The sequence below is a fragment of the Anomaloglossus baeobatrachus genome, chromosome 1 (genome assembly GCF_048569485.1).
Source record: "Anomaloglossus baeobatrachus isolate aAnoBae1 chromosome 1, aAnoBae1.hap1, whole genome shotgun sequence".
NCBI lineage: Eukaryota > Metazoa > Chordata > Amphibia > Anura > Aromobatidae > Anomaloglossus > Anomaloglossus baeobatrachus.
Genome location: NC_134353.1, coordinates 288,525,622 through 288,550,291, shown reverse-complemented (window position 1 = coordinate 288,550,291; position 24,670 = coordinate 288,525,622). Strand labels below are relative to the sequence as shown.

The window sequence follows — 24,670 nt, the reverse complement described above, 5'->3', positions numbered from 1 at the left end:
ATCCAATTACTGCGATAGTTTTTCAATTAGGGGTACTTCTCACATAGCGAGATCACTAGCAAGATTGCTACTGAGTCACGGTTTTTGTGACGTACCAGTGACCTCATCAGCGATCTCGCTGTGTGTGACACTGAGCAGCGATCTGGCCCCTGCTGTGAAATCGCTGCTCGTTACACACAGTGCTGGTTCATTTTTTGGACGTTGCTCTCCCGCTGTGAAGCACACATTGCTGTGTTTGACAGCAAGAGAGCAATGATCTGAATGTGCAGGGAGCAGGGAGCCAGCGTCTGGCAGCCTGCAGTAAGCTGTAACCAAGGTAAATATCGGTTAACCAAGCCCTTTGCTATTTACCTTGGTTACTAGCATCCACCGCTCTCAGGCTGCCAGTGCCGGCTCCCTGCTCCCTGCACACGTAGCCAAAGTACACATCAGGTAAATAAGCAAAGCGATTTGCTTATTAACCCAATGTGTACTCTGGCTATGAGTTCAGGGAGCCAGCGCTAAGCAGTGTGCGCTGGTAACCAAGGTAAATATTGGGTAACCAAGCAAAGTGCTTTGCTTGGTTACCCGATATTTACCTTAGTTACCAAACACAGCATCGCTTCCACGCGTCGCTGCTGGCTGGGGGCTGGTAACTGGTCGCTGGTGAGATCTGCCTGATTGACAGCTCACCAGCGACCATGTAGCGACGCACCAGCGATCCTGACCAGGTCAGATCGCTGGTGGGATCGCTGGAGCGTTGCTAAAGTGTGACGGTACCCTTAATTCTTCCTTTTGACAGGTTTACGCGGACCCTGCCAACTGCCTGCAGCTTTCATTTCTTCCCCCCCACTTTTTATATTTCACAGATATTTTAAGTCCTGTGTCCCCTCCTTAGCATCGCCTGCTTACCCCCAGAGTTAAGTATAGCCCCTTTCCCATTCCTTGTGGGAGTGCTAGTGTCCATCTTTATATTAGAATATAAAGAAGATCGCGCCTGATGATACATCTGGAGGACCAAGACTACGGAGCTCCTTGTTATATTATGATCTCACCACTCTACTTTTTATTATGAACAATTGAGGGGTAAGATGAAGAATTTATATATATTTCGAGTGAACATGTGAATAGTCCACAACTGTGTAAGGTGTTGGCACATCCTTACATATTAGATGTATACGAGCTGAAATATCCAATTTCTGTTGAATCGGCAGGAGATCTCATGTGTATGGGGGTCCTCAAAATTTTACAAATGTAAGATATTGGGGGAGATAAGGATCAGTTAATTGGATTTTCTAATAGGCAGCAAAAAGTGACTCGGAAACCTTACCACCCTCTTCCTACAGAGAAGTTTTTATTTTGAACACTGTCTAAACTGGAAGTAGTTATACAATTCAATAAATTATGTGACTGTCAACAAGTATCTACTATATTACTAAACTGAACATAGATGACTATTGGGTCAGTAGAACCATTGGGGCTCTGGACGTTGTGCCTATTACACAAATGCTAAATTCAGTGATATTACAATAATGTGTAACCAATTTAAGGGTTCACTCACACTAGCTTGTAACTCGGACAAATGCTATGCCATGTTTTATCAAATAGCACATGGCCTATTGTTATACTATGGGACAGTGCCGAACAGAGCTTTTTTTCTTATACCGATTTGGCATGAGTAAAAAAAGCACTGCGAGCTGCGATTTGCAGCGTATACGAAATGGTGTGCACCCGTTTAACACAATAGGAGCGTGCAAGACATCGGACTGCATTTGGATGTCATCCATTTGCAGTCCAATCTATGGTGACACAGACAATGGACAAGATGGAGAAATTAAGTTCCTCTATCTTTTCTACACATGTGCTCATGCGAGAGAATTGCATTACAGTAAAATGACACTCGGATCACGCACGCAGCAGAGTTTGAGCTGAGTGTCATTTGTATAATTCATCCAATTATCTCATATGAGAGAACGTACGATAGCATGAGCGTATCCTTAATGGGGAGAAAACAGTGGGACGTTATACAATAACCAAGTCAAGCTTTATGGATTTAAATACCTTTTTTGCTTTTGGATGGTGTTGGTGGTGGGTCACCTTCTTGATCTTTTCCATCATCTTGTTTTGGACCTTTTTAAGAATATAATATATAGATATTACTTTTTGAAAGCACCAGTAACTTTTTAGAAAGAATGGAAGCAAAATAGACAAAAAGATTGGGTATAAGATAACATTTAACAAAAGTCATCCATAGTACATGCTGCTGTTACACACCTGTCCTGGGTCTGTCTTCTGCCATTACAGTTCACTAGACGTTCTTGTGCTCCACGTCGGGCTTTCCAGGTAGCTTAAACGTCCTAGCCTTATATAAGGGCTTCCAAGACACACACCTCTATCTTGGTATTATGACTGTTAGTTTGTTTGTGCTCAGCAACCTGTCTGCAGTCTTCATGACATCTCCTGTTTCCCTGAAATTGTAGTACCTTTACAATCTGTCTTCTGCTTCCAGTTCTACAGTTATCTACCTGCCTGCACTTTACAGTATTGCAACCTACCTGTCAGGAGTTTTCAGTATCACACAACCTCTGTACAGTTTCCAGGACATCTTCCTGGCTGTTTGCGGCTTTCAGTTCCATAGCTTCCTATGCTCCTATGGTTTTCAATATCGTTATCTATTTGCCTGCAGTTTCCAGTATCACATAACCTGCCTGCAGTTTTCAAGACGTCTTCCTGGCTGTGTGCGGTTCAAGTTCCAGAGTTACCTACCTGCCTGCGATTTCCAGCATCAACTGGCCTGTGGTTTCCGGAACGTCTTCTTGGCTGTCTGCAGCTTCCATGGCATTCAGACTTTCAAGTTTTTTTGGGAGTTCTGTTTGCTACCTGTTCCCGGTCTTCTAGGGCCTCTTTTACGTGTTTGCCTGTGATTTTTAGGACATCTTCCTGGCTGTGTGCACTTCCATGGTATTAAGACTTTCTAGTTACTCTGGAGTTTTGCCTGCTACCTGTACGCGGTTTCCATGACTTCTTCCTGGATGTCTGAGGCTTCCAGTTTCCCAGTTTCCTACATGCCTGAGGTTTCCAGTATTGCACTACCTGCTTACAGTTTCCAACATTAACTGTTTGCCTGCGCTCTCCAGTCCCTCTCCTGTCTGTTCTCCTTGTGCTTCACAAATCTGCTGCACCGACATTAGTGGCTGAGTTTAGAGGATCTACCCCACCTAGCAAGAACCTAACAGTTGAATTAAAATCTGGTTTAGAGGGAGGTCCGGGATTCAGTATGATAATTTTATTATTGTTCTAGCTATTTATCACTGTGCTGCAGCCAATTGGCAGTTTTCCAGTTATTGTTGCTTGGAAACCAAACTTTAAAATTGCTATTTGGTTACATGTTATCATAATTGGAAATAGAAATGAGGAAAAAGACTTCCAGTACTCAGTTCTAACTCCTAGTCTGGTCCTCTGTTGTATACGGACATCACGTTTGCAGTCATTATTATCCTCAGCCTGACATCTTCTGGGCACTTCTGTCACTTCCTAGGCCATGGGATGTCATGTGGTGACAAAAGAGGCCTGGACTAGAGGTACAATTCTTTACAAGTTGACCACAAAATTGTAATTTGTATGTTTCTGGTCACATGTAAACTAGTCTTTCATTTGCTTATCTCAATGTTCTATTGAGAAAATGTGATGAGACGTTAGTCAACTTGTGAGCACCAGCATGAATATCACATATTTGCAATCACTTAATTGCCTGCTGGAGCCTAAAATACAGGAGAATCCTGACTGTGTATATTTTATGCACTGTTAAAATTCTGCAGTTTACAAATCACTTAGAACAAGTGCAGAAATGTAGCTAAGGCCTGGAAATCCCATATTTACTGTAGAATGTCAGGTATGCAAAAAAATGGTCTAAATTTCATCAATGTTTTGTATTGGATTTTTATCAGTGTTTAGCAATGTTTGAGTTTTACCATCAGTGTTTCAGCACCGATTTTCTCTTATGAAAAAATAAACAAATTGCAAAGATTCTCCTATTTCTTACAATGTTAACACAGATGGCATCAGTGTACAATCCGTGTACTGGTCGTGATTATGCCTGTGATTTTCACAGCCTCATAGACTTATATGGGTAATTTTGCTCCATTATACAAATCTAAAAGGACTTGTCGCCATGATTTTTTTTTTGCATACATGTATATGGATAGTGAATGAAAATGCACTCAGTTGACGTCTTACTGGTCAAAAAGAGCAACAGGAACTAAAGAGTTGAATGTGTGTTTGCATGAGGGTGAAGTTTAGAAGAGACTCCTGGTCAGGGGACAGTTGTGTCGCAGTTACTAAATATAAAAGTCCTGGACAAACCATGAAGGGGAGGAGTTGGCACCTACACCTGGAAGAAAGCAGTTGTGTGAGTGGCAGAGCAGGCATACAGTCAACATTACTAAAGAAGAGCCCGACAGCTATCAGTTCCAGAAGAATACTGAAAACCGACTACAGAAAGAACTCGAAGACATTTTTGTGTGCTAATTATCTCAATTTTTACATGTTTTTTTATAGCAGTAATGCATGTCTACAGTATCTTCTCATATTCATTGTTCCACACATCTTAGCACTACAGAGTGCAACTGTCTCCATTTTGTTAATATGTTTCATGTTCAGTTTGCACCTGTTCACATTAGAAAGGTAGGATGTGCCATCAGTCTTTCTTTTTCTTAGATTACAAGGTTAAGGCTGCTTTACACACTACGATATCGCTAGCAATCTCGTTAGCGATGTGACACGCCCAGATCGTTGCTACGATTTGCCGAGATTGCTCATAGGTCAGCGATATATTGTTTGACCAAGGCGGTCATGTGGACACCGTCACACAGCATTCCTCCCAACGATTCCGGCAATGACAGAGGCGTATAATTGTCCATAGCATACACCCTGGCATGACACCAATCAGAGCGGAGGAGGCGTGGAGCATTGCTCGTAACATCACGCCCGCGTCACTGATGACAGACGCACTAACGATGTTGTTCGCCGTTGGCAGGGTGTCAAACGTAGAATATGTCTGCTGCGTTCGCAACGATGAACAATATTTTGAAAATGAACGACGTGTCAACGATCAACGATTTCCGCTAGTTTTGTGATCGTTCGGAGTCGTTCGTAGGTGTCACACGCAACGACGTCGCTAACAACGACGGTAGTGTGTCACGCAATTTGTGACCCCAACGACATATCGGCAGATAAATTGTAGCATGTAACGGGGCCTTTTGGCCTTCTGATTGAGCCCTCCTGATCCTCTGCATTACGGTATTTTAATTCTCCATTTGCAGGTTCCTGTCTGCTCATAAATTGTTTTATTTTACCCAAAGAGAGGCATTAGTTTGATAAGGACACAACAAAACAAGTTGCTTTGCCGTTGGTTTTTGGGTTTAGATAAAATTTACCAATTTTGTGTGCTAATTATCTCAATTTTTACATGTTTTTATAGCATTAATGCATGTCCATATTCCTATATTCATTGTTACACATATCTTAGCACTACAAAGTGCAACTGCCTCCTTTGTGTTAGAGAACTATACCAGCCACCAAGTCCACCTCTTTCTCAACCTCCTACTCTATTTGAATGTCTGCCTCCTTGTTCAAAATATATATTTTTATTCTATGTTATTTTAAAGAGGTTCTGTGTGCTCTATGGGGGAACTCTTCTAAGCCTTACAGTGGACCGCCAGCTTAATCCCAAGTCCAACTTTAAGCTGTTTAACTGCAGCAGCTGTAGTGTACGCTACTGGGGCTGAAATGTTGGCTCTGTGGGGAACTGTGAAAACAGGCAGTATAATAATCTACTGGGCAAGCTCTCTCTGTATACAGGCCATGTGATTCTCTACACTTTTTTGGGGTGCAAAGAATGAGGAGAGCATCAAATATTGGGCCGATTCCTGGTACTGCTTCTGCTTGTGGTGGAGCTGCTGCAGGAAGAGGATGTGGTCAATCTGTGCCTGCTATGTGCCCAAATGAAACACTTTCCTCTGGTGCACATGTGACAGGGCGGTCTGCGTAATTTTGTACAGACAAAAAAGACTGACTGCACTCCTCGACCTGACGTGTGAACAGGTGCGTAATTTTGTACGCCCGAGTACTGCTGTATGAATGATGAGTCCAGAACAAGTAGAGATGGTTTTACATTGGAAGACTGAGAGTGCCTCCAGTTTCTTCACTTTGTCTTCCACTGGGTCCCCTCTTAATCATGGCCTCAGTTCTGACAAACAACAAAATAAAACCGGAGTCCTATTCTATTATTCCTAGCTGGAGTATTCAGGCGTGGCTGCCTGCTTTGAACAATAACTCGCGGTGGACCCCCAGCTCAATCCCAAATCCAACTACAAGCTTTTTAACTGCAGCAACTGTAGTATAATATACTGGAACTGAAATTTTGGCTCTGTGGGGGAACTGTGAAAACAGGCTCTGTGGCTGCAGTATTAAAATTTTAGCTGTGTAGGGGCACTCTAAAACATGTTTGAGCTGTGCGGGAACTCTGAAATCAGTCTCTATGGGGGCACTCTTAAAACTTTTATTTTATTACTTTACTACCTATTTAATTATAATAGCTATGGTGACAGAACTCTTTTAAGTTATTTCCCTATCTACATTTATTTGCAGGGCAATTGTCCTGCTCTTACATCCATTTAGCTTCCTTTTGGAGTCTCCTAACCCTTACTACAACCCTTTTACAGCCATTTTACAGCACAGGCAATGATTAAGGACAGAACTGCACTTTTAAGTAAAGTCCGGCCAAACATCTATGAGTACACTCATCCCTACTTAACAGCAGCCGATATTTTTTGTTTCCATAAACAGTATTGCATTGAAATAATGCATAATAAAATTATTTTCTAAAAATTATTTTTTTCTTGTTTAATAAAAGCTAGAAAAGAATGATGAATACATACATATTTCATTAATTGCTACAAGCCATACAATAATATGAAACAACCATCATTTAAGTTGTTTATAGAACTAAGCACAGTAAAAAAAATAAAGTATTTTATATTTTTGCACATTCTGCATAAACCCCCCCCCCCCCAAAAACAAAAGAATACAAATATCAGTTAAATGTTATGGGTCAAAATAAATAAATCAGTGCATAAATAAACCTTTAAAAAACAATAAGACTAACAAAAATATTGCTCACAAAACAGCGAGGCAAAAAAATATATATAAGAGGTCTTCAAAAACAAGGTTATTTTGAAATGAAGAGAAAAGTTTTTAACTTGATCAGTTAATTTTAGGAGTAGTAATAGTCCTCGTCTTACATGAAGACTTTTGCGGTTGTGGCACTTCTGATCTGTGGCAGATTTACCTATCGTTATGTATACAGACCGGCCATTCTACAGATGCTCAGAATGTTTCTAGCAGATCGTCAGTCCCGGACTGAGTTTTTTCTTTTATCCAATACTATAATCATGGGTTATACTGACTTCTTAGTGCACCCCACATATGACCTGGACAGACTTATTTTCAGTGAGCACATTATTTTACCTTTATGCTCTGTTGGTATGTTATCAGAAGACTCTTTTGGATTTTGATGAATCTGATCCTGGCCAGCAGTCGAGTTAATATCAATCTTTCCATCTGTAAAGCATATTAAAAACATTCTTTATGAATAAATTACTTTCCGAATATACTGAACGCTGAGATTTGATATATGACTATATAATATCTACATAGAGAAGCCCAGATTTAAGACTTTATCTGTTGTGAACCAAATGGTTACTTATGTGTTATAGTCATATGTTTACCGTCACGGCCAAAAGTGTTGACATTCTCGAAATTGTTACAGATAATGAAATATTTCTCCCAGAAAGGTATTGCAATTACACTTTTTGTTATACACATGTTTATTTCCCCTGTTTGTATTGGAAGAATACAAAAAACTGAGGGAAAAAAAGGCAAATTGCACATAATTTTACACAAACTCCACCCCACCCCCCCCCCCGACTGGCCTGGACAAAATTGTTGGCAGCCTCAATTTAATATTTGGGTCACACCCTTTGGAATAAATAACTGCACTCAATCGCTTCCTTTAACCAACAATAAGTTTCTTTCACCTTTCACCTGGAAATTTTAACCACTCTTCTTGTGCAAACTGCTCCAGGTCTCTCAAATTTGATGGGTGCCTTCTCCTAACAGAATTTTTAAGATCTCTAAACGGGTGTTCAATGGGATTTTGATCTGGACTCATAGCTGCCCACTTCAAAACTCTCCAGCACTTTGTTTCCATCCATTTCTGGGGTTTCTTGAAGTATGTTTCAGGTCATTGTCCTTCTGGAAGACCCATGACCTAGGACTCAAACCCGGCTTTCTGACATTGGGAACTGCTGTGCACACAGGCAAGTCACCTAGTGCCAGAGGGAGGAAAACAACCCCAAGACACCTTTGAACCTCGACCATATTTGACTGTAGGTACTGTGTTCTTTTCTTTGTAAGCCTCATTATATTTTAAGTAAACAGTAGAATGATGTGTTACCAAAAAACTATCTTGGTCTTGTCTGTCCATAAGATGCTTTCATAGTAGGATTTACGCAAACTGCAGTGTAGCTTTTTTATGTCTCTGTGTCAGCAGTGAGGTCCTCCTGGGTCTCCTGCCATAAAGTTTAATTTCATTCAAATGTCGATGGATACTTTACGCTGACAGTGATGCACCCTGAGCCTGCAGGACAGCTTGAATTTCTCTGGAACTTGATTAGGGCTGCTTATCCACCATCCGAACTTTGCTGCATTGCAACCTTTCATTTATTTTTCTCTGCCTTCCATGTCAAGGGTGATTAACTACAGTAACGGGGATTGTAAATTTCTAGATTATGTTGTGCACCATGGACAAAGGAATATAAAGGATTCTAGAGATGGACCTCAGACAGTTCTCTTCTCTTTCTGTTCTCAATGCTTAGTGTGACACCCAGACACACAATCCAAATACTGAGTTCAATGTTTCCACTTTTATCTGGTTTCAGATGTGATTTTCATATTGCCCACATGTGTTAATTGCCAGAGGTGAGTTTGAACGAACATTACATGCTTAAAACAAAGTTGTTACCTACAATTGTGGAAAAATCCCAATAATTTTGTCGAGCCCATTTTTGGGGTTTTGTGTGAAATTACAGTATATCAAACTTGCATTTTTTTCGGTTATTTTTTTTGTGTTCTTCCTAAACACACAATGAAATAACCTGTGTATAACAAAACATGTATAATTGCAATACTTTTCTGGGAGAAATCCTTAATTTTCTGGAACAATTTCAAGGGTGTCAACACTTTCAAGGTGCAGCTGTTCTTACTATTTAAATATTGCCCCATACTTTGACCAATCACTCCATTAGACCAAGCAGGCAAGATGGTGTTAAAAACATTTTCATTCACAGTACTTTTATATTTGATCATCTTTTTCTAGTTTGCTTATACACTTGTAAAGTGTATAAAATGTGTCCATTTAAATGAAGGTCATAGGCGATGAAAAAAAACGTATAACTATGAAAAAAGGAAAGAAAGAATTGCTGCTTCTCACACATAATCAACTCTCCCATTTTACATTCAGGAGAGCAGCTCTGCTCACTGTTTAATGACAAGTACAATACTGCAGATATTATCAGGGGAGAGAGAATATCACATTTTCTATGCAATTTTATATATTTTTTTGCAAAATCTCACCAATTACTGAGTATGGTATAAAATATATTCCTTTATTATGCCTTAACAGAACAAACTTTTGACCAACCATCTCCAAGCGGAAATGTTTTTACTGGTTAGATTGAAAAATATCCAATACTGAATACATTTAGGGAAGATATTTGTTTTTTTTTTTACTCTGGTAATTGCACAGGATTTAGTATTGATTACTGTAATGTAGTAACAAACTATTTTAGTGTAAGAAAACATTACTTATAATGAAGAAAAAGAGCAGATTTAACAATATCTTTACTACAGTTTTCTGAAGATGACAATTTTTTTCTTAAGGTGAGTTTTTCTGACACAAATAAATTTGTCTTACAATAAATTTATCTTAAGGCCGCTTTACACACTGCGATATCGGTCCCGATATCGCTAGTGTGGGTACCCGCCCCCATCTGTTGTGCGACACGGGCAAATTGCTGCCCGTGCCGCACAACATCGCCCAGACCCGTCACACATACTTACCTGCCCGGCAACGTCGCTGTGACCAGCGAACCGCCTCCTTTCTAAGGGGGCGGTCCGTGCGGCGTCACAGCGACGTCACTGAGCGGCCGCCCAATAGAAGCGGAGGGGCGTAGATGAGCGGGATGTAGCATCCCGCCCACCTCCTTCCTTCCGCATAGCGGCCGGGAGGCAGGTAAGGAGAGCTTCCTCGTTCCTGCGGTGTCACACGGAGCGATGTGTGCTGCCGCAGGAACGAGGAAAAACCTCGTTACTGCTGCAGTAACGATAATTGAGAATGGACCCCCATGTCACCGATGAGCGATTTTGCACGTTTTTGCGATGATGCAAAATCGCTCATCGGTGTCACACGCAACAACATCGCTAATGCGGCCGGATGTGCGTCACAAATTCCGTGACCCCAACGACTCAGCATTAGCGATATCGTAGCATGTAAAGCCCCCTTTACTCATTCTAGGATCACTTTGTACTTAAGCAACCTTCCCATCTGTAGGTAATTTGCACTCTGCCCTGCCCTCTGTTTCCTTAGGCTAGTTTCACACATCCGGCTTTTCCCCGGATTGGCGGATCTGACGCACTCCAGTACAGTGTATACAATACAATGGCAGCGTGGCAACTTCCGGGTCACATGCTCCAGTCACATGACAGCATGTGACCGGAGCTTTCTCGTGCTGCCATTGTACTATATCACACTGTACTGGAGTGCGCCGGATCCGCCAATCCGGCGAAAAGCCGAATGTATGAAACGGCCCTTAGCAGAAACTTGAAGTGCTTGATGACCGATCAGGCAGCATAGGCCTAATTTGCCATTGTTTAGTCTGTGGACAGGGCTATTCCAACTCCCACAGGAACCACTAGAGACTACAGGGTTTGAATCTCTAGTCTGTAAATGAATCGGCAGGGTCAGTTGCAGTTTTTTAGTGTGTTCCCTTTACCCCTTGTGAGTTGCTGTACAATGATAACAGGAGGGCTTCAAAAGACATTGAGTTCTGCTGATATCTCCTCTTCCTGCAAGATGTCACCCAGGAACATCATTTGTAGTATCACATACTTATACAGGAAATAATGACACTTCTAAGAACAGCAGATCACTAAGGCATTAGACAGCAGGGGCTGAACTAAAAATGGGTGTATGGTATGCAATTGCACCTGGGCTTGGAACCTATAGGGGGCTCAAAAGTTCCTGTTGGCCCATATGAAAAGGTTAATGGTATTAAAGACCCATGATAGCTGGAGGACCTGTTGGACATTTTGCATTAGAGCCCACAAGTTTCAAGTGAGGCAACTGTTTGATAGGTTCATGTGCTCTGAGAGGGACAACTAATGCACAACAAATATACAACATTAACATGACACATAGAAACATCAATAACACTTCTCAAAGTCATGCACACCTATACCTTGTGGAAAGTAGAATGCATGGACTCTTTTAGGTTCACTAGTCTTATACACCAGTATAGAGGGCAAATTTTAAATATCAAACTTAGGCCAAATTATGTCTTAATAAATTATAGCTTTAACAATAAATGAACAAAGTTCTATTTGAGAAAACTCCAGAATACAGGGAGCTTCCCTCAAAAGAGGTTTCAAATAATCTGTTGTAATAATTACAGTTAGGATGAAGCCATCTGAGCCCGAAAAACATGAGATACCTTGATGTATGTGTAATTGATTGCATTACATGCAATGCTGAAAGTGATCTCCGTTTCTTGCCAGACACATTTCGATTTGGCACTCCATGTTCCAGCATGCATATTGGCAGAAAAATAACAGTGATTTCACCTTGGATGTTTTCTTTCCAATCTTGCACTGTACAAGGCTTGTTTCAATAGTTTTTCCATTGAGCATACTACAAATGAATAAGTCTGGTGGTGTTAGATCTATTGACCTTGGTTGCCAAAGTCAAATTTCTGTCATGCTCCTTGCCATTGCTCCATCTTGGTGGAAGTGACCATTTTAGAATCAACTTGATGATCGTAAATTAACAAACTGTTCATAAATGTCCAGGTACACATTGGTGTTCATGGTGTTGCCAAAGAAAATGGGGCCTGTGATGTGCAATCGAGACATCGCACACCATGCACTAACTTTTTGATCAAGGAGTGGTTTTTGGTGAGTAGCAAATGGATTTTCATTGGTCCATATTTGGGTGTTCCCTGAAGCTGTCTGAAGCCCATTTAATCGCTCTAATACCATGGGCATCCTGACTTCTTTGAAGCTCTATATACTGAGGAGCAAATTCTATGTTATTTTGTTCAAATTGCTCCTTCTCAACAACAATTATTACGGAATATTTGGGTGCCCTTTTGAGTAAATCTTAAAGTACAATGAAAAAAGGCCTCAGATTTTAATAAGTAACATTTCAAACTAGTTTTTACTTTATGCTTGTGTCTGTGTACAAAATATTTTGGACCTCTCTAATCTTCAATCCAGGTACAGGTACATCTTAATATTGATTTGGTTATTAAAGCAGCCATTTCTCCGAAGTGTTCTAGGAGCCATTTTTCAAAACAACAACTGCAAGCCGCATGTTGCTTTTACTACGGTGAGCAGTCTGCATGACCTAAATGTGGTACAATGGCCTGTGGGGTCTAGGACGTTATTCGTCTGCAGTTTCAAAGGGAGTTGCAAGCAGGGTATCTCGATGATTTGCAAGCCCAAGTGCATTTAGTAATTGCAGAACATTCCTCAGTCAAACCATTAATAACCTGAATGATGCCATGCCAAAAAGTGTACGTTCATGTAAGTTAATGTATTTCTGTGCACGGCTCTTATACCTGACACTGAATAAATTGAGATTTTTATTGAAAATTTTGTTTCCAATTTTTCATTATTTGCGTGTCATTAACATGTCTATTAATCCTGGGTTTCCATTATTCCATGACTTTCCCTTCTTGGTGTTGCAATTTCAATGTCAAGGTGTGTGTATATATTTTACAGAGATAAAGATAATAGTTGTCTCTTTTCTTAATTCTATTTTGATTTTGAAGATTTTCTATCAGAAAATATTCATTCGAACCTCCCACTCCCGTCTTCAAGATTTCTCACGAGCTCACGAGCTGCGCCTATGCTCTGGAACACACTACCAAGAGCAACCCGATTAATTCCCAACATCCACACCTTTAACACTAGAAGTCCCAGAAATTTCGAGCTCCCCCCTGAAGTCCTGAAAGAGGGTCAAATGACATACAATAACCTGAATAGAACTAACTAGAAACTAAATGGCTAAACTCGATGGAAAACAACAACCTCATGTGGTGCGACAGTAATGGCCTTAATTACAGAACAAAAGATGGTGATTATAGGATGTTAACTAAAATCCTTCAGGTCATTTGACCCGTCTCTGGGTTCCAAAGATAGAAATGTTAAATGACCCCTCTCTAGGACTTCTAGTGTTAAGCAGGCCCCTAAAAACACATTTCTTTAGACTAGCCTATCACCTCACTGCCCTGATCTAATCTAGTCCCTTTCTGCCCTTCAAAAAAAAAATTTGCTTCCAATTCTTGTCCCCTGTACCTGTATAAATTCTGGCCGATGACGGGTTCATGCAGCTGGTTTTGAATACCCAATTAAATTGATGGCTGAACCATATATAACAAGCTTTTCTCCCCCCCATTCACCTTTTGTGCCTCCCCTATTTCCTCATAGACTGTAAGCTTACGAGCAGGGCCCTCACTCCTACTGGTATCTTAATTTTGTTATTTTGTATTGTCTCATATTGTCTGTAGATGTCCCCTCTGAATTGTAAAGCGCTGCGGAATATGTTGGCGCTATAGAAATAAAACTTTATTATTATTCTTATTATTTTTAAAAAGTAATACAAGGTTAAAATGAGGCCATAGGTATCTTAATATCGTTTAAGTGGGTTTCTATTACGTCACATTACATGTGATTCTTTTAAATAATAGGGACTCCTTGATAGATGTGTGTATCCTTAAAGGTGTTTTCACACTGCTTTTTTTAAGGACGATGGTAGAGGAGTCTCAAAAGTTTCTAGTTCCTTTTATCTGAACACAAAGGGAATCTGTCAGTAGGATCAACCCTCCTAAGCTATCTATATAGACATGTAGGTCATAGAAAATTGAATAACATGATATCTTGATATTTGAGATCCAATGTATTAAGACACTGTTAACCCCCCTTTTATTAAAATATGCTCAGGAGACAGATTCCCAGGATGATCTGTTTCTGTCCTACAGCTCATTTACATAAAAGTAACACATGGAATTATTTGGAGTAAAGCCCGCTGTACACGCTGCAATGTATCTTGCAATGTGTCGGCGGGGTCACGTCGTAAGTGACGCACATCCGGCATCGTAAGGTACATTGCAGTGTGTGACAGGTACACGCGATTGCGATTGAACGGTAAAACGTTCATCTCACGCACATCGTTCATTTCTCTAGAATTGCATGTCAGATTGTTCATCGTACCCGTGGTAGCATACATCGCAGTGTGTGACACCCCGGGAACGATGAACAGATCTTACCTGTGTCCTGCGGTTCCCGGCCGGCAATGCGGAAGGAAGGAGGTGGGCGGGATGTTTACGTTCCGCTCAGCTCTGCCTCTCCACTTCTATTGGCCGGCTGCCGCGTGACGTCGCTGTGACGCCGAACGTCACTCCCACTCCAGGAAGTGGATGTTCGCCGCCCACAGCGAGGTCGTATGGACCGGTAAGTACGTGTGACGGGGGTTAATCGTTTGTGCGGCACATTCAACAAATTAAACGTGCCACACATACAATGGGGCGTTGCAAATCGCATACGATATCGTATGCGAAATTGCAACGTGTAAAGCAGGCTTAAGACATCAGATTACAGATATCAATGTATCATCTTTTTATGACCGACATGCCCAAATGGACAGCTTTGGAGGGTTGATCCTACCTACAGATTCCCTTTAAAGTCGGCTGAGCCTGGGTGATCAATCTACCTTCTAATATGTATGGGGGCCTGTAGACAGCTGAGGGGAAGGGAAGGGGTGAAATGGGATTGGACATTTCAAATTCAAACGCCTAATGTTTTTATTTTCCTCTCACCAATGAAAACACATCAATGCTTGACTAAGCCTAATGTTCATGTGATTGAAGGAGTAACAAGAGATAGGTGTATGGACGCCTTTGGTATAGTACTTTTGAAAGCCACTTTTAGTTTAACGTCTGCAACTGTGCACTTTTAAATTGGAAGATACTTGTCAGATCTCCTGGAACATCCAGAAGGCTACAGTAAAAGGAGAAACCTTCAAGAATCCCGAAAGAGTACAAATAAAATGTGGACATCACATAAGCTTCCCTTAACTTTTCAGTGCTTTTAGACATTTATTTGTTCCAATGCCTGCCTACTGGTATTAGATAGGACATTTCAGCATCTAAACACATATTCAGGAGATGTGGAAGAGGCATGAAGGCAGTAAGAGAGCCATGTTAGGGAGCGTTAATTGGAAAAGAACGTAGTTTTCGGGAACATTTTCAGTTGTGCACTTCACTTGCTTACAGTCACAATGTTTCTCACCCAAAGGCTATGTTTCCCACGATAAGGTTTTAATGATCTTTTGATGTTGCAGATTTTTTTGCTTTTTCTGCCTCATTTCTGCACATATTATGTATTGTAGGTTAGTTGCCTCTTTTCATTGCATTTTTAAGTGCATTTTTTTTACATCCGTTTTTGACAATGCATATTTTTTTTCTTTTTTTGGTATGTTCATGTGTTAAATAAAGTTGCTTTGTTTTTGATACTTCCTGGTATTTGGCTTTGACAAAACCTTATTGGTGCAGTCATGTGCAGGTTACATGCGTTTTTAGTACATTTCCACAAACTGAAATGGTCTCAAAAAACAAATGCATTTGTTACCTGCAGATTGACTGTACTTACCGCAATTCTATGGGGAAAATACAGACATAAAACTCAGCGTAACCGCAAGACAGACTGACATGCTATGGATATAAAACATGCACTGCAGGTCCTGTTACGCAGCATAAAAAAAGCACAGTGGGCAGCAGATTTCTATAAGATCCATCTACTGTGCTGTAAGTGTGAGGGGTACTTTGCACGCTGCGATATCGCAAGTCGATGCTGCGATGCCGAGCGCGATAGTCCCCGCCCCCGTCGCAGCTGCGATATCCTTGTGATAGCTGCCGTAGTGAACATTATCTCTACGGCAGCTTCACATGCATTTACCTGTCCTGGGACGTCGCTCTGGCCAGCGACCCGCCTCCATATTAAGGGGGCGGGTCGTACGGCGTCACTGCGACGTCGCACGGCAGGCGGCCAATAGGAGCAGAGGGGTGGAGATGAGCGGGATGTAAACATCCCGGCCACCTTCTCCCTTCCGCATATCCTACGGGAGCCGCGGTGACGCCGGTAGGAGATGTTCCTCGCTCCTGCGGCTTCACACACAGCGATGTGTGCTGCTGTGGAGCGAGGAACAACATCGGACCATCGCGTCAGCGTAATTATGGATTACGCCGACGCTACACTGATGATACGATTATGACGCTTTTGCGCTCGTTAATCGTATCATCTAGGCTTTACACACTACGATGTCGCCTGCGATGCCGGAAGTGCGTCACTTTCAATTTGACCCCACCGACATCGCACCTGCGATGTCGTAGTGTACAAAGTACCCCTAAGATGCAGCACATTTACTCAGCGAAAGTACACTGTGTCATAAATTCTCCAAAAACAGTTTGCAACTATGCAATAGAATAGGTACACATTGTTTACACTAAGCTGATACCAAAAGCAACAATAAAACTTAAAGCGTATTAACATCAAAAGCATATATGGTTATTATAATTAGCAGTAATAACAATAATAATAATAATAATAATTACAATACTATTAATAAAAATAAATTATTCTTTTTTTTAAAGCACCTATTATGACTGTATCATAAGATATGACCTATTGTTTAAATCATGATTTTATGTTAAATGTATTTTTTTTATTTAGATTTGTTTCTCTTTATCATATCATCATCTATAGTGACATGTTTTAATCAAAAACATATTGCAACATCACAATGGTCTCTAGGCCTATTATAAGATTTGTACGTCTTGCTTTTTGCATGGACATTAACAGCAAAAGACTGACTCAGACCTCATGTGTTTCCATAGAAGCATTATCCAAGTATGTTTTAACCTGCGCATATGGTCATTGCGATGGAAGGGGAGGAGGTGAGTTTAACCATCACCTGTTGTGAACAGACAATCTTGTGTTATCTATTTAGTATAGAGCTGATAACTTTCAGGGAGCATTCAGACAACCATATACAATACAGAACAAAAGTTTGGACACACCTCATTCAAAAAGTTTTCTTTATTTTCATGACACTGAAAATTGTAGATTCACATTGAATGCATCAAAACTATGAATTAACAAATGTGGAATGAAATACTTAACAAAAAAGTGTGAAACAACTGAAAATATGCCTTATATTCTAGGTTCTTCAAAGTAGCCACCTTTTGCTTTGATTACTGCTGTGCACACTCTTGACAATTCTCTTGATGAGCTTCAAGAGGTAGTTACCGGAAATGGTCTTCCATCAGTCTTGAAGGAGTTCCCAGAGATGCTTAGCACTTGTTTGCCCTTTTGCCTTCACTCTGCGGTCCAGCTCACCCCAAACAATCTCGATTGGGTTCAGGTCTGGTGACTGTGGAGGCCAGGTCTTCTGGCATAGCACCCCATCACTCTCCTTCTTAGTCAAATAGCCCTTTCACAGCCTGAATGTGTGTTTGGGGTCATTGTCCTGTTGAAAAATAAATGATGGTCCAACTAAATGCAAACCAGATGGAATAGCATGCCGCTGCAAGATGCTGTGGTAGGCATGCTGGTTCAGTATGCCTTCAATTTTGAATAAATCCCCAACAGTGTCACCAACAAAGCACCCCCACACCATCACACCTTCTCCTCCATGCTTCAAGGTGGAAACCAGGCATGTAGAGTCCATCCGTTCACCTTTTCTGCGTTGCACAAAGACACGATGGTTGGATCCAAAGATCTCAAATTTGGACTCATCAGACCAGAGCACAGATTTCCATTGGTCTAATGTCCATTCCTTGTGTTCTTAAGCCCAAACAAGTCTCTTCTGCTTGTTGCCTGTCCTTGGCAGTGGTTTCCTAGAAGCTATTTTTACCATGAAGGCCTGCTGCACATAGTCTCCTCTTAACAGTTGTTCTAGAGATGTGTCTGCTGCTAGAACTCTGTGTGGCATTGACCTGGTCTCTAACCTGAGCTGCTGTTAACTTGCGATTTTTGAGACTGGTGACTCGGATAAACTTATCCTCCGCAGAAGAGGTGACTCTTGGTCTTCCTTTTTTGGGGTGGACCTCATGTGAGCCATGACCTCATGTTAGCCAGTTACAGCCAGTAGTGTTTGATGGTTTTTGCCACTGCACTTGGGGACACTTTCAAAGTTTTCCCAATTTTTCGGACTGATTGACCTTCATTTCTTACAGTAATGATGGCCACTCATTTTTCTTTACTTAGCTGCTTTTTTCCTGCCATAATACAAATTCTAACAGTTTATTCAGTAGGACTATCAGCTGTGTATCAACCAGACTTCTGCACAACACAACTGATGGTCCAAACCCCATTTATAAGGCAAGAAATCCCACTTATTAAACCTGACAGGGCACACCCATGAAGTGAAAACCATTTCCGGTGACTACCTTTTGAAGCTCATCAAGGAAATGCTAAGCGTGTGCAAAGCAATAATCAAAGCAAAAGGTGGCTGCTATGAAGAACCTAGAATACAGTATGACATATTTTCAGTTGTTTCACAATATTTTGTTAAGTATTTCATTCTGCATGTGTTAATTCATAGTTTTAATGCCTTCAATGTGAATCTGCAATTTTTAGTGTCATGAAAAGAAAAAAAACTCTTTGAATGAGAAGGTGTGTCCAAACTTTTGGTCTGTACTGTATATTGGACTGAGATTGGGCCACAATGCTTGGACTGGCTGCAGCCCTCCTGACTCGTGTGTCAGCTGTATAGACATATATGAAGCTGTAACTCTCAGGATGTGAGAGCTGCAGCCAGTCCGAGCATTGTGGTCTGATATCGGTCATATTTACAGTATATGGTTGTATGAATGCTCCCTTATTGTTTTCTGGTCTGCCAGAACAGGATATACAGTTAGGTCCAGAAATATTTGGACAGTGACACAATTTTCGCGAGTTGGGCTCTGCATGCCACCACATTGGATTTGAAATGAAACCTCTACAACAGAATTCAAGTGCAGATTGTAACGTTTACTTTGAAGGTTTGAACAAAAATATCTGATAGAAATTGTAGGAATTGTACACATTTCTTTACAAACACTCCACATTTTAGGAGGTCAAAAGTAATTGGACAAATAAACCAAACCCAAACAAAATATTTTTATTTTCAATATTATGTTGCGAATCCTTTGGAGGCAATCACTGCCTTAAGTCTGGAACCCATGGACATCACCAAACGCTGGGTTTCCTCCTTCTTAATGCTTTGCCAGGCCTTTACAGCCGCAGCCTTCAGGTCTTGCTTGTTTGTGGGTCTTTCCATCTTAAGTCTGGATTTGAGCAAATGAAATACATGCTCAATTGGGTTAAGATCTGGTGATTGACTTGGCCATTGCAGAATGTTCCACTTTTTTGCACTCATGAACTCCTGGGTAGCTTTGGCTGTATGCTTGGGGTCATTGTCCATCTGTACTATGAAGCGCCGTCCGATCAACTTTGCGGCATTTGGCTGAATCTGGGCTGAAAGTATATCCCTGTACACTTCAGAATTCATCCGGCTACTCTTGTCTGCTGTTATGTCATCAATAAACACAAGTGACCCAGTGCCATTGAAAGCCATGCATGCCCATGCCATCACGTTGCCTCCACCATGTTTTACAGAGGATGTGGTGTGCCTTGGATCATGTGCCGTTCCCTTTCTTCTCCAAACGTTTTTCTTCCCATCATTCTGGTACAGGTTGATCTTTGTCTCATCTGTCCATAGAATACTTTTCCAGAACTGAGCTGGCTTCATGAGGTGTTTTTCAGCAAATTTAACTCTGGCCTGTCTATTTTTGGAATTGATGAATGGTTTGCATCTAGATGTGAACCCTTTGTATTTACTTTCATGGAGTCTTCTCTTTACTGTTGACTTAGAGACAGATACACCTACTTCACTGAGAGTGTTCTGGACTTCAGTTGATGTTGTGAACGGGTTCTTCTTCACCAAAGAAAGTATGTGGCGATCATCCACCACTGTTGTCATCCGTGGACGCCCAGGCCTTTTTGAGTTCCCAAGCTCACCAGTCAATTCCTTTTTTCTCAGAATGTACCCGACTGTTGATTTTGCTACTCCAAGCATGTCTGCTATCTCTCTGATGGATTTTTTCTTTTTTTTCAGCCTCAGGATGTTCTGCTTCACCTCAATTGACAGTTCCTTAGACCGCATGTTGTCTGGTCACAGCAACAGCTTCCAAATGCAAAACCACACACCTGTAATCAACCCCAGACCCTTTAACTACTTCATTGATTACAGGTTAACGAGGGAGACGCCTTCAGAGTTAATTGCAGCCCTTGGAGTCCCTTGTCCAATTACTTTTGGTCCCTTGAAAAAGAGGAGGCTATGCATTACAGAGCTATGATTCCTAAACCCTTTCTCCGATTTGGATGTGAAAACTCTCATATTGCAGCTGGGAGTGTGCACTTTCAGCCCATATTATATATATAATTGTATTTCTGAACATGTTTTTGTAAACAGCTAAAATAACAAAACTTGTGTCACTGTCCAAATATTTCTGGCCCTGACTGTATGAGACAAATATGAGCCATAATAGATAGGTTTCAGATTTTTTTTTTTATATAGATGGTGATATGAAAATAGCTAAAAAATACATTTAAAAGGGGCTTTTCGACAAATTAACTCAATTTTAAATCAATATACTTTGAAATAATAGGTTTCACTCTGGATGTGTTTTTTAAAAAATGTTCCTCTGCTGTGATATCAGATAAATGTGTCCCTGCTATGTGCTGTGTAATGGCTTTGTCTGACCATACAGGGACATGGTCTGATAATACCACATCTCCTGGGCTGAGGAGGAAGAAAAAAAGTATGCAGATATCAAATGACGTTATTGCAAATTATTCTTTCTTTGAGGTAAAACATTTTTCAAAAATAGACAGGGAAATGTTTTACCTCACAAAAAGAATCATTTATCATCCTGTGCTGTACTGTCTGTACACTCTTTTGCGTCCTCTCCAGCCCAGGAGATGTGGTATGATCAGACCATGTCCCTGTACGGTCAGCCACAGCCATTACACAGTACATAGCAGGGACACATTATATATAAGATTATCTCAGCACAGGAACATTTTTTTTTTTAAACATCCAGTTGTGGAAATTATTATTATTCCAACATCAGTTAATTAAAATGAACTTTGCTCATGGGACAACCCCTTTAACATAAAAATCTGACTTCAATGAAAAAAACATTTTCTGATGGTAAATTTAATGCCTAGCTGTTGTACATGGGAAAAGTATCAAAAGTGTATACTTTAAATGTTTGTTAGATGCATGGAACGCTTTCTTCAATGAAAGTCAAGGGTGTTACATAGCATTTCACAACTCTCATGAACTATCACTGAGTACTTCATTGTCTGTGACTCTGAACTATGTGCGTCTCCGGTTTTCTTGGACAAAGGAACTATATATGAACAGATGCCATAAACACAGAATGGCATGGTGGGCCACATTTGACCCCAGGGCTAAAGATTGTGCACCCGTTGTATAGATGATGCCTATAACCTGATGGCACCTGTAGAACAACAGTAGAGATGCCCATTTTATTATTATGAAGGCATATATACTTAATGTACAGTATTTCAGTGGCTTTGCAAATTAATACTGCTATTTCATAAAACAGACATTAGATCTCTTGGAAACCTTTTAGTCTAAAGGCCCCTTTACACACTGAGACTTTCTAGCGATCCCACCAGCGATCCTGACCTGGCCGGGATAGCTGGGAAGTCGCTGGTGAGCTGTCAAACAGACAGATCTGGCCAATGACGTAGCAGCGATCCGGACCTGCAGAACAACCTCGCTGGTCATTGGGGACACAGAAGCTATTTGACGACTCACACCTATGTTAGGGGCATGGTGTTTGGCGCTGAAGCCATCTAGGTGTCCTTTTAACACCCCCCCCTCAGCTCTCATTGCTGATCGCTAGTGCGTTCTTATTGGTGGCCCTGAGCTTGGAAAGATTGGCAAAAGTCGCGCTTGCATATCCTTTGTTTCTGAGCTTCTGTTGCTTAGCGGATCTTTGTAGAGTTCTCTGTGCGGCAACTCCACACTGGTTTATCTATACAGCATCAATACAGCTTCAATCAAATTATGCTTACCGTATAGGCTTTATAGTATTGCAGACTGGAGAACTCTCTAATGATCCACAAACCAGCATGCTCAGGAACAAAGTATCTTTGAAACAAAGGACGGAAGTGCTAAAGTTGCCTTCTTTTCAGTGAAAGCTTCCCAATCAGAACACAACAGCGACCACCAATCTGAGGTAAGGAGGCGGGAAAGGGAACGCTATAGCACACCTACGGGCTGGGTTCTAACTCGCTAACGATGTCGTTGTAACGATGTCAAACACACCGATGCATGCTGCGCAGCGGGAAACAAAGGACCAAAAAATGTTCCTGAATGACTTGTAGCGATCAGCGACCTCACAGCGGGGGCCAGGTCGCTGATGCGTGTCACACACTGCAATGTCGCTGGGGATGTCGCTATTACGTCACAAAACCGGTGACGTTACAGCGATATCGCTAGTGATGTTGCAGTGTGTAAAGGGGCCTTAAGACACAACCTTACTACCTTACTTACATTCATTAATGGAAGGCTTAATTTGCTACCATTCTATTACTAAGATATGGCTATTTAGAATTTTACTATTCTCCATTTGCCCACATATCGGGGCGGACATATCATTGGTGCAAACTGTTTAGCGATACAGATACCCAAGAGGTAAAGGGGCAACATCTATCTCCAAAGCAGGTGGAATTGCACATTATGATGAGCTTTTGAACTGCTTGGCCCATTTATTGTTATTATATGCGAACCCTCTTTTGTTTGGGTCCACTTTTAATGGTTATGCAGTTTTCATAATCCTATATACTGTATATACAACATTCTGAATACCGTAGGTAATATAAATTATAGGACAAAAATCTTTTAGCAACTCTTGGCAAGAGATACTGTATATTCATTAGTTTGCTGCTGGCGTTAATGTCCAGACTCAGACACATAAAAAGTCTGGCACAGTGTGGTCTGTAACATTAGGTAAGCGTTGCACATATCCTTGACTGTCTTTACACATAGAAATTCACTTCTATTAGCGCAGCAAACTACTCACTGTGACTAGATAGCATCTGTCATAGTTTGTGAAATCATGGAAGAGAGAAAAAAGGACAACTAACCGAAATATTCGGTAAAAAAAAGCTTTGTATTGACAGTATTCAGGTCCAGGCAATTATTTAAGCAGAATGAATCAGCAAATGACAGACGGCACCAATTAACTGAGAAGAGCATGAGAGCCGTAGTTTTACTGATGTAGAGCAGCGAGATCTCAATATCCAATACTAATTAATATAGCTGTAAGATACTAATTTACAGTAGTCAACATCCAAGGTGAAGTACAAGGCTCCATCTTTTGTCACATGTGTAAGGTGTGTATGATTTGGCTTGTCATACATTGCATTGTTTATGCCCTTTGAGGTTTTTAGTTATTGTTGGCCAAAAGTTATGGCCTGAAGTTCAGGCCCTGAACTATTTATTATCAAGTAAAGTGAGAATTCATATCGTCCATTCTTATGTATATTATGAAACAATTTCTCAAGGACTGAGCCATAAGGTAAATACTCCGCCAGTACACTTGCGCTGGCGGGGTATATGCACCACTCGTAATAGCATACAAGAAGGAGAACAGTCGAGTGTATATGCAAATAGAAATTTATTTATTATCAAAAGAGACAAACGCAAGACAGCAATATAAAGGGAGTTAAAAACTACCACTGAATCAAGGCGGGCAAACACTGTGATGAAAATGTACAGTATAGTTGTTATCAATAGCCGTGGGAGAGGTGAACATATATGGCTATTCTGTTAAACCATCAAAAATAGATGTGATATAATGATGATATCCATTGTTCACACTCTCTACTAGTCGTGGGTGAGGCATGCGGTTTAAAACAATGGAGGAAACAATTAGCCGTGGGAGGAGAGGTGCTGAATGTTTTACAGTCCTCTAGTCGTAGAATGAGGGAAGGTAAAGGTATACTGAAAGATAGTCAAACACACTGGGGTAGGTGGAATATATCAATACTCTATTCAACTGACAATTGCAGTATATATACTGGTAAAGCCCAACCCCACCCAGGTATGTAAAAAACTATATCGGCAGTTTCCAACCAAAGGCCAATAGTTACCAATAGTTCTCTGGCAGACAAATTATCACAAAGTCTAAAGTGCAAGTGCATATCAATAGAAAAT

At 40.9% G+C, this 24,670-nt stretch overlaps 1 protein-coding gene across 2 annotated transcripts in view; it reads right to left on the bottom strand.

Annotated features, from left to right (window-relative positions):
• The window catches only part of EMCN (endomucin), a 216,931-nt gene that overhangs the window by 18,967 nt on the left and 173,294 nt on the right, over nt 1–24,670 (bottom strand). For both annotated transcript variants that reach the window (XM_075336840.1, XM_075336850.1), the window contains exons 7-8: nt 7,507–7,599; nt 2,041–2,109 (exon numbers count right to left, since the gene is read on the bottom strand). In XM_075336840.1, coding sequence (XP_075192955.1) covers nt 2,041–2,109; nt 7,507–7,599 — 162 coding nt within the window. The remainder of the gene's footprint in view (nt 1–2,040; nt 2,110–7,506; nt 7,600–24,670) is intronic.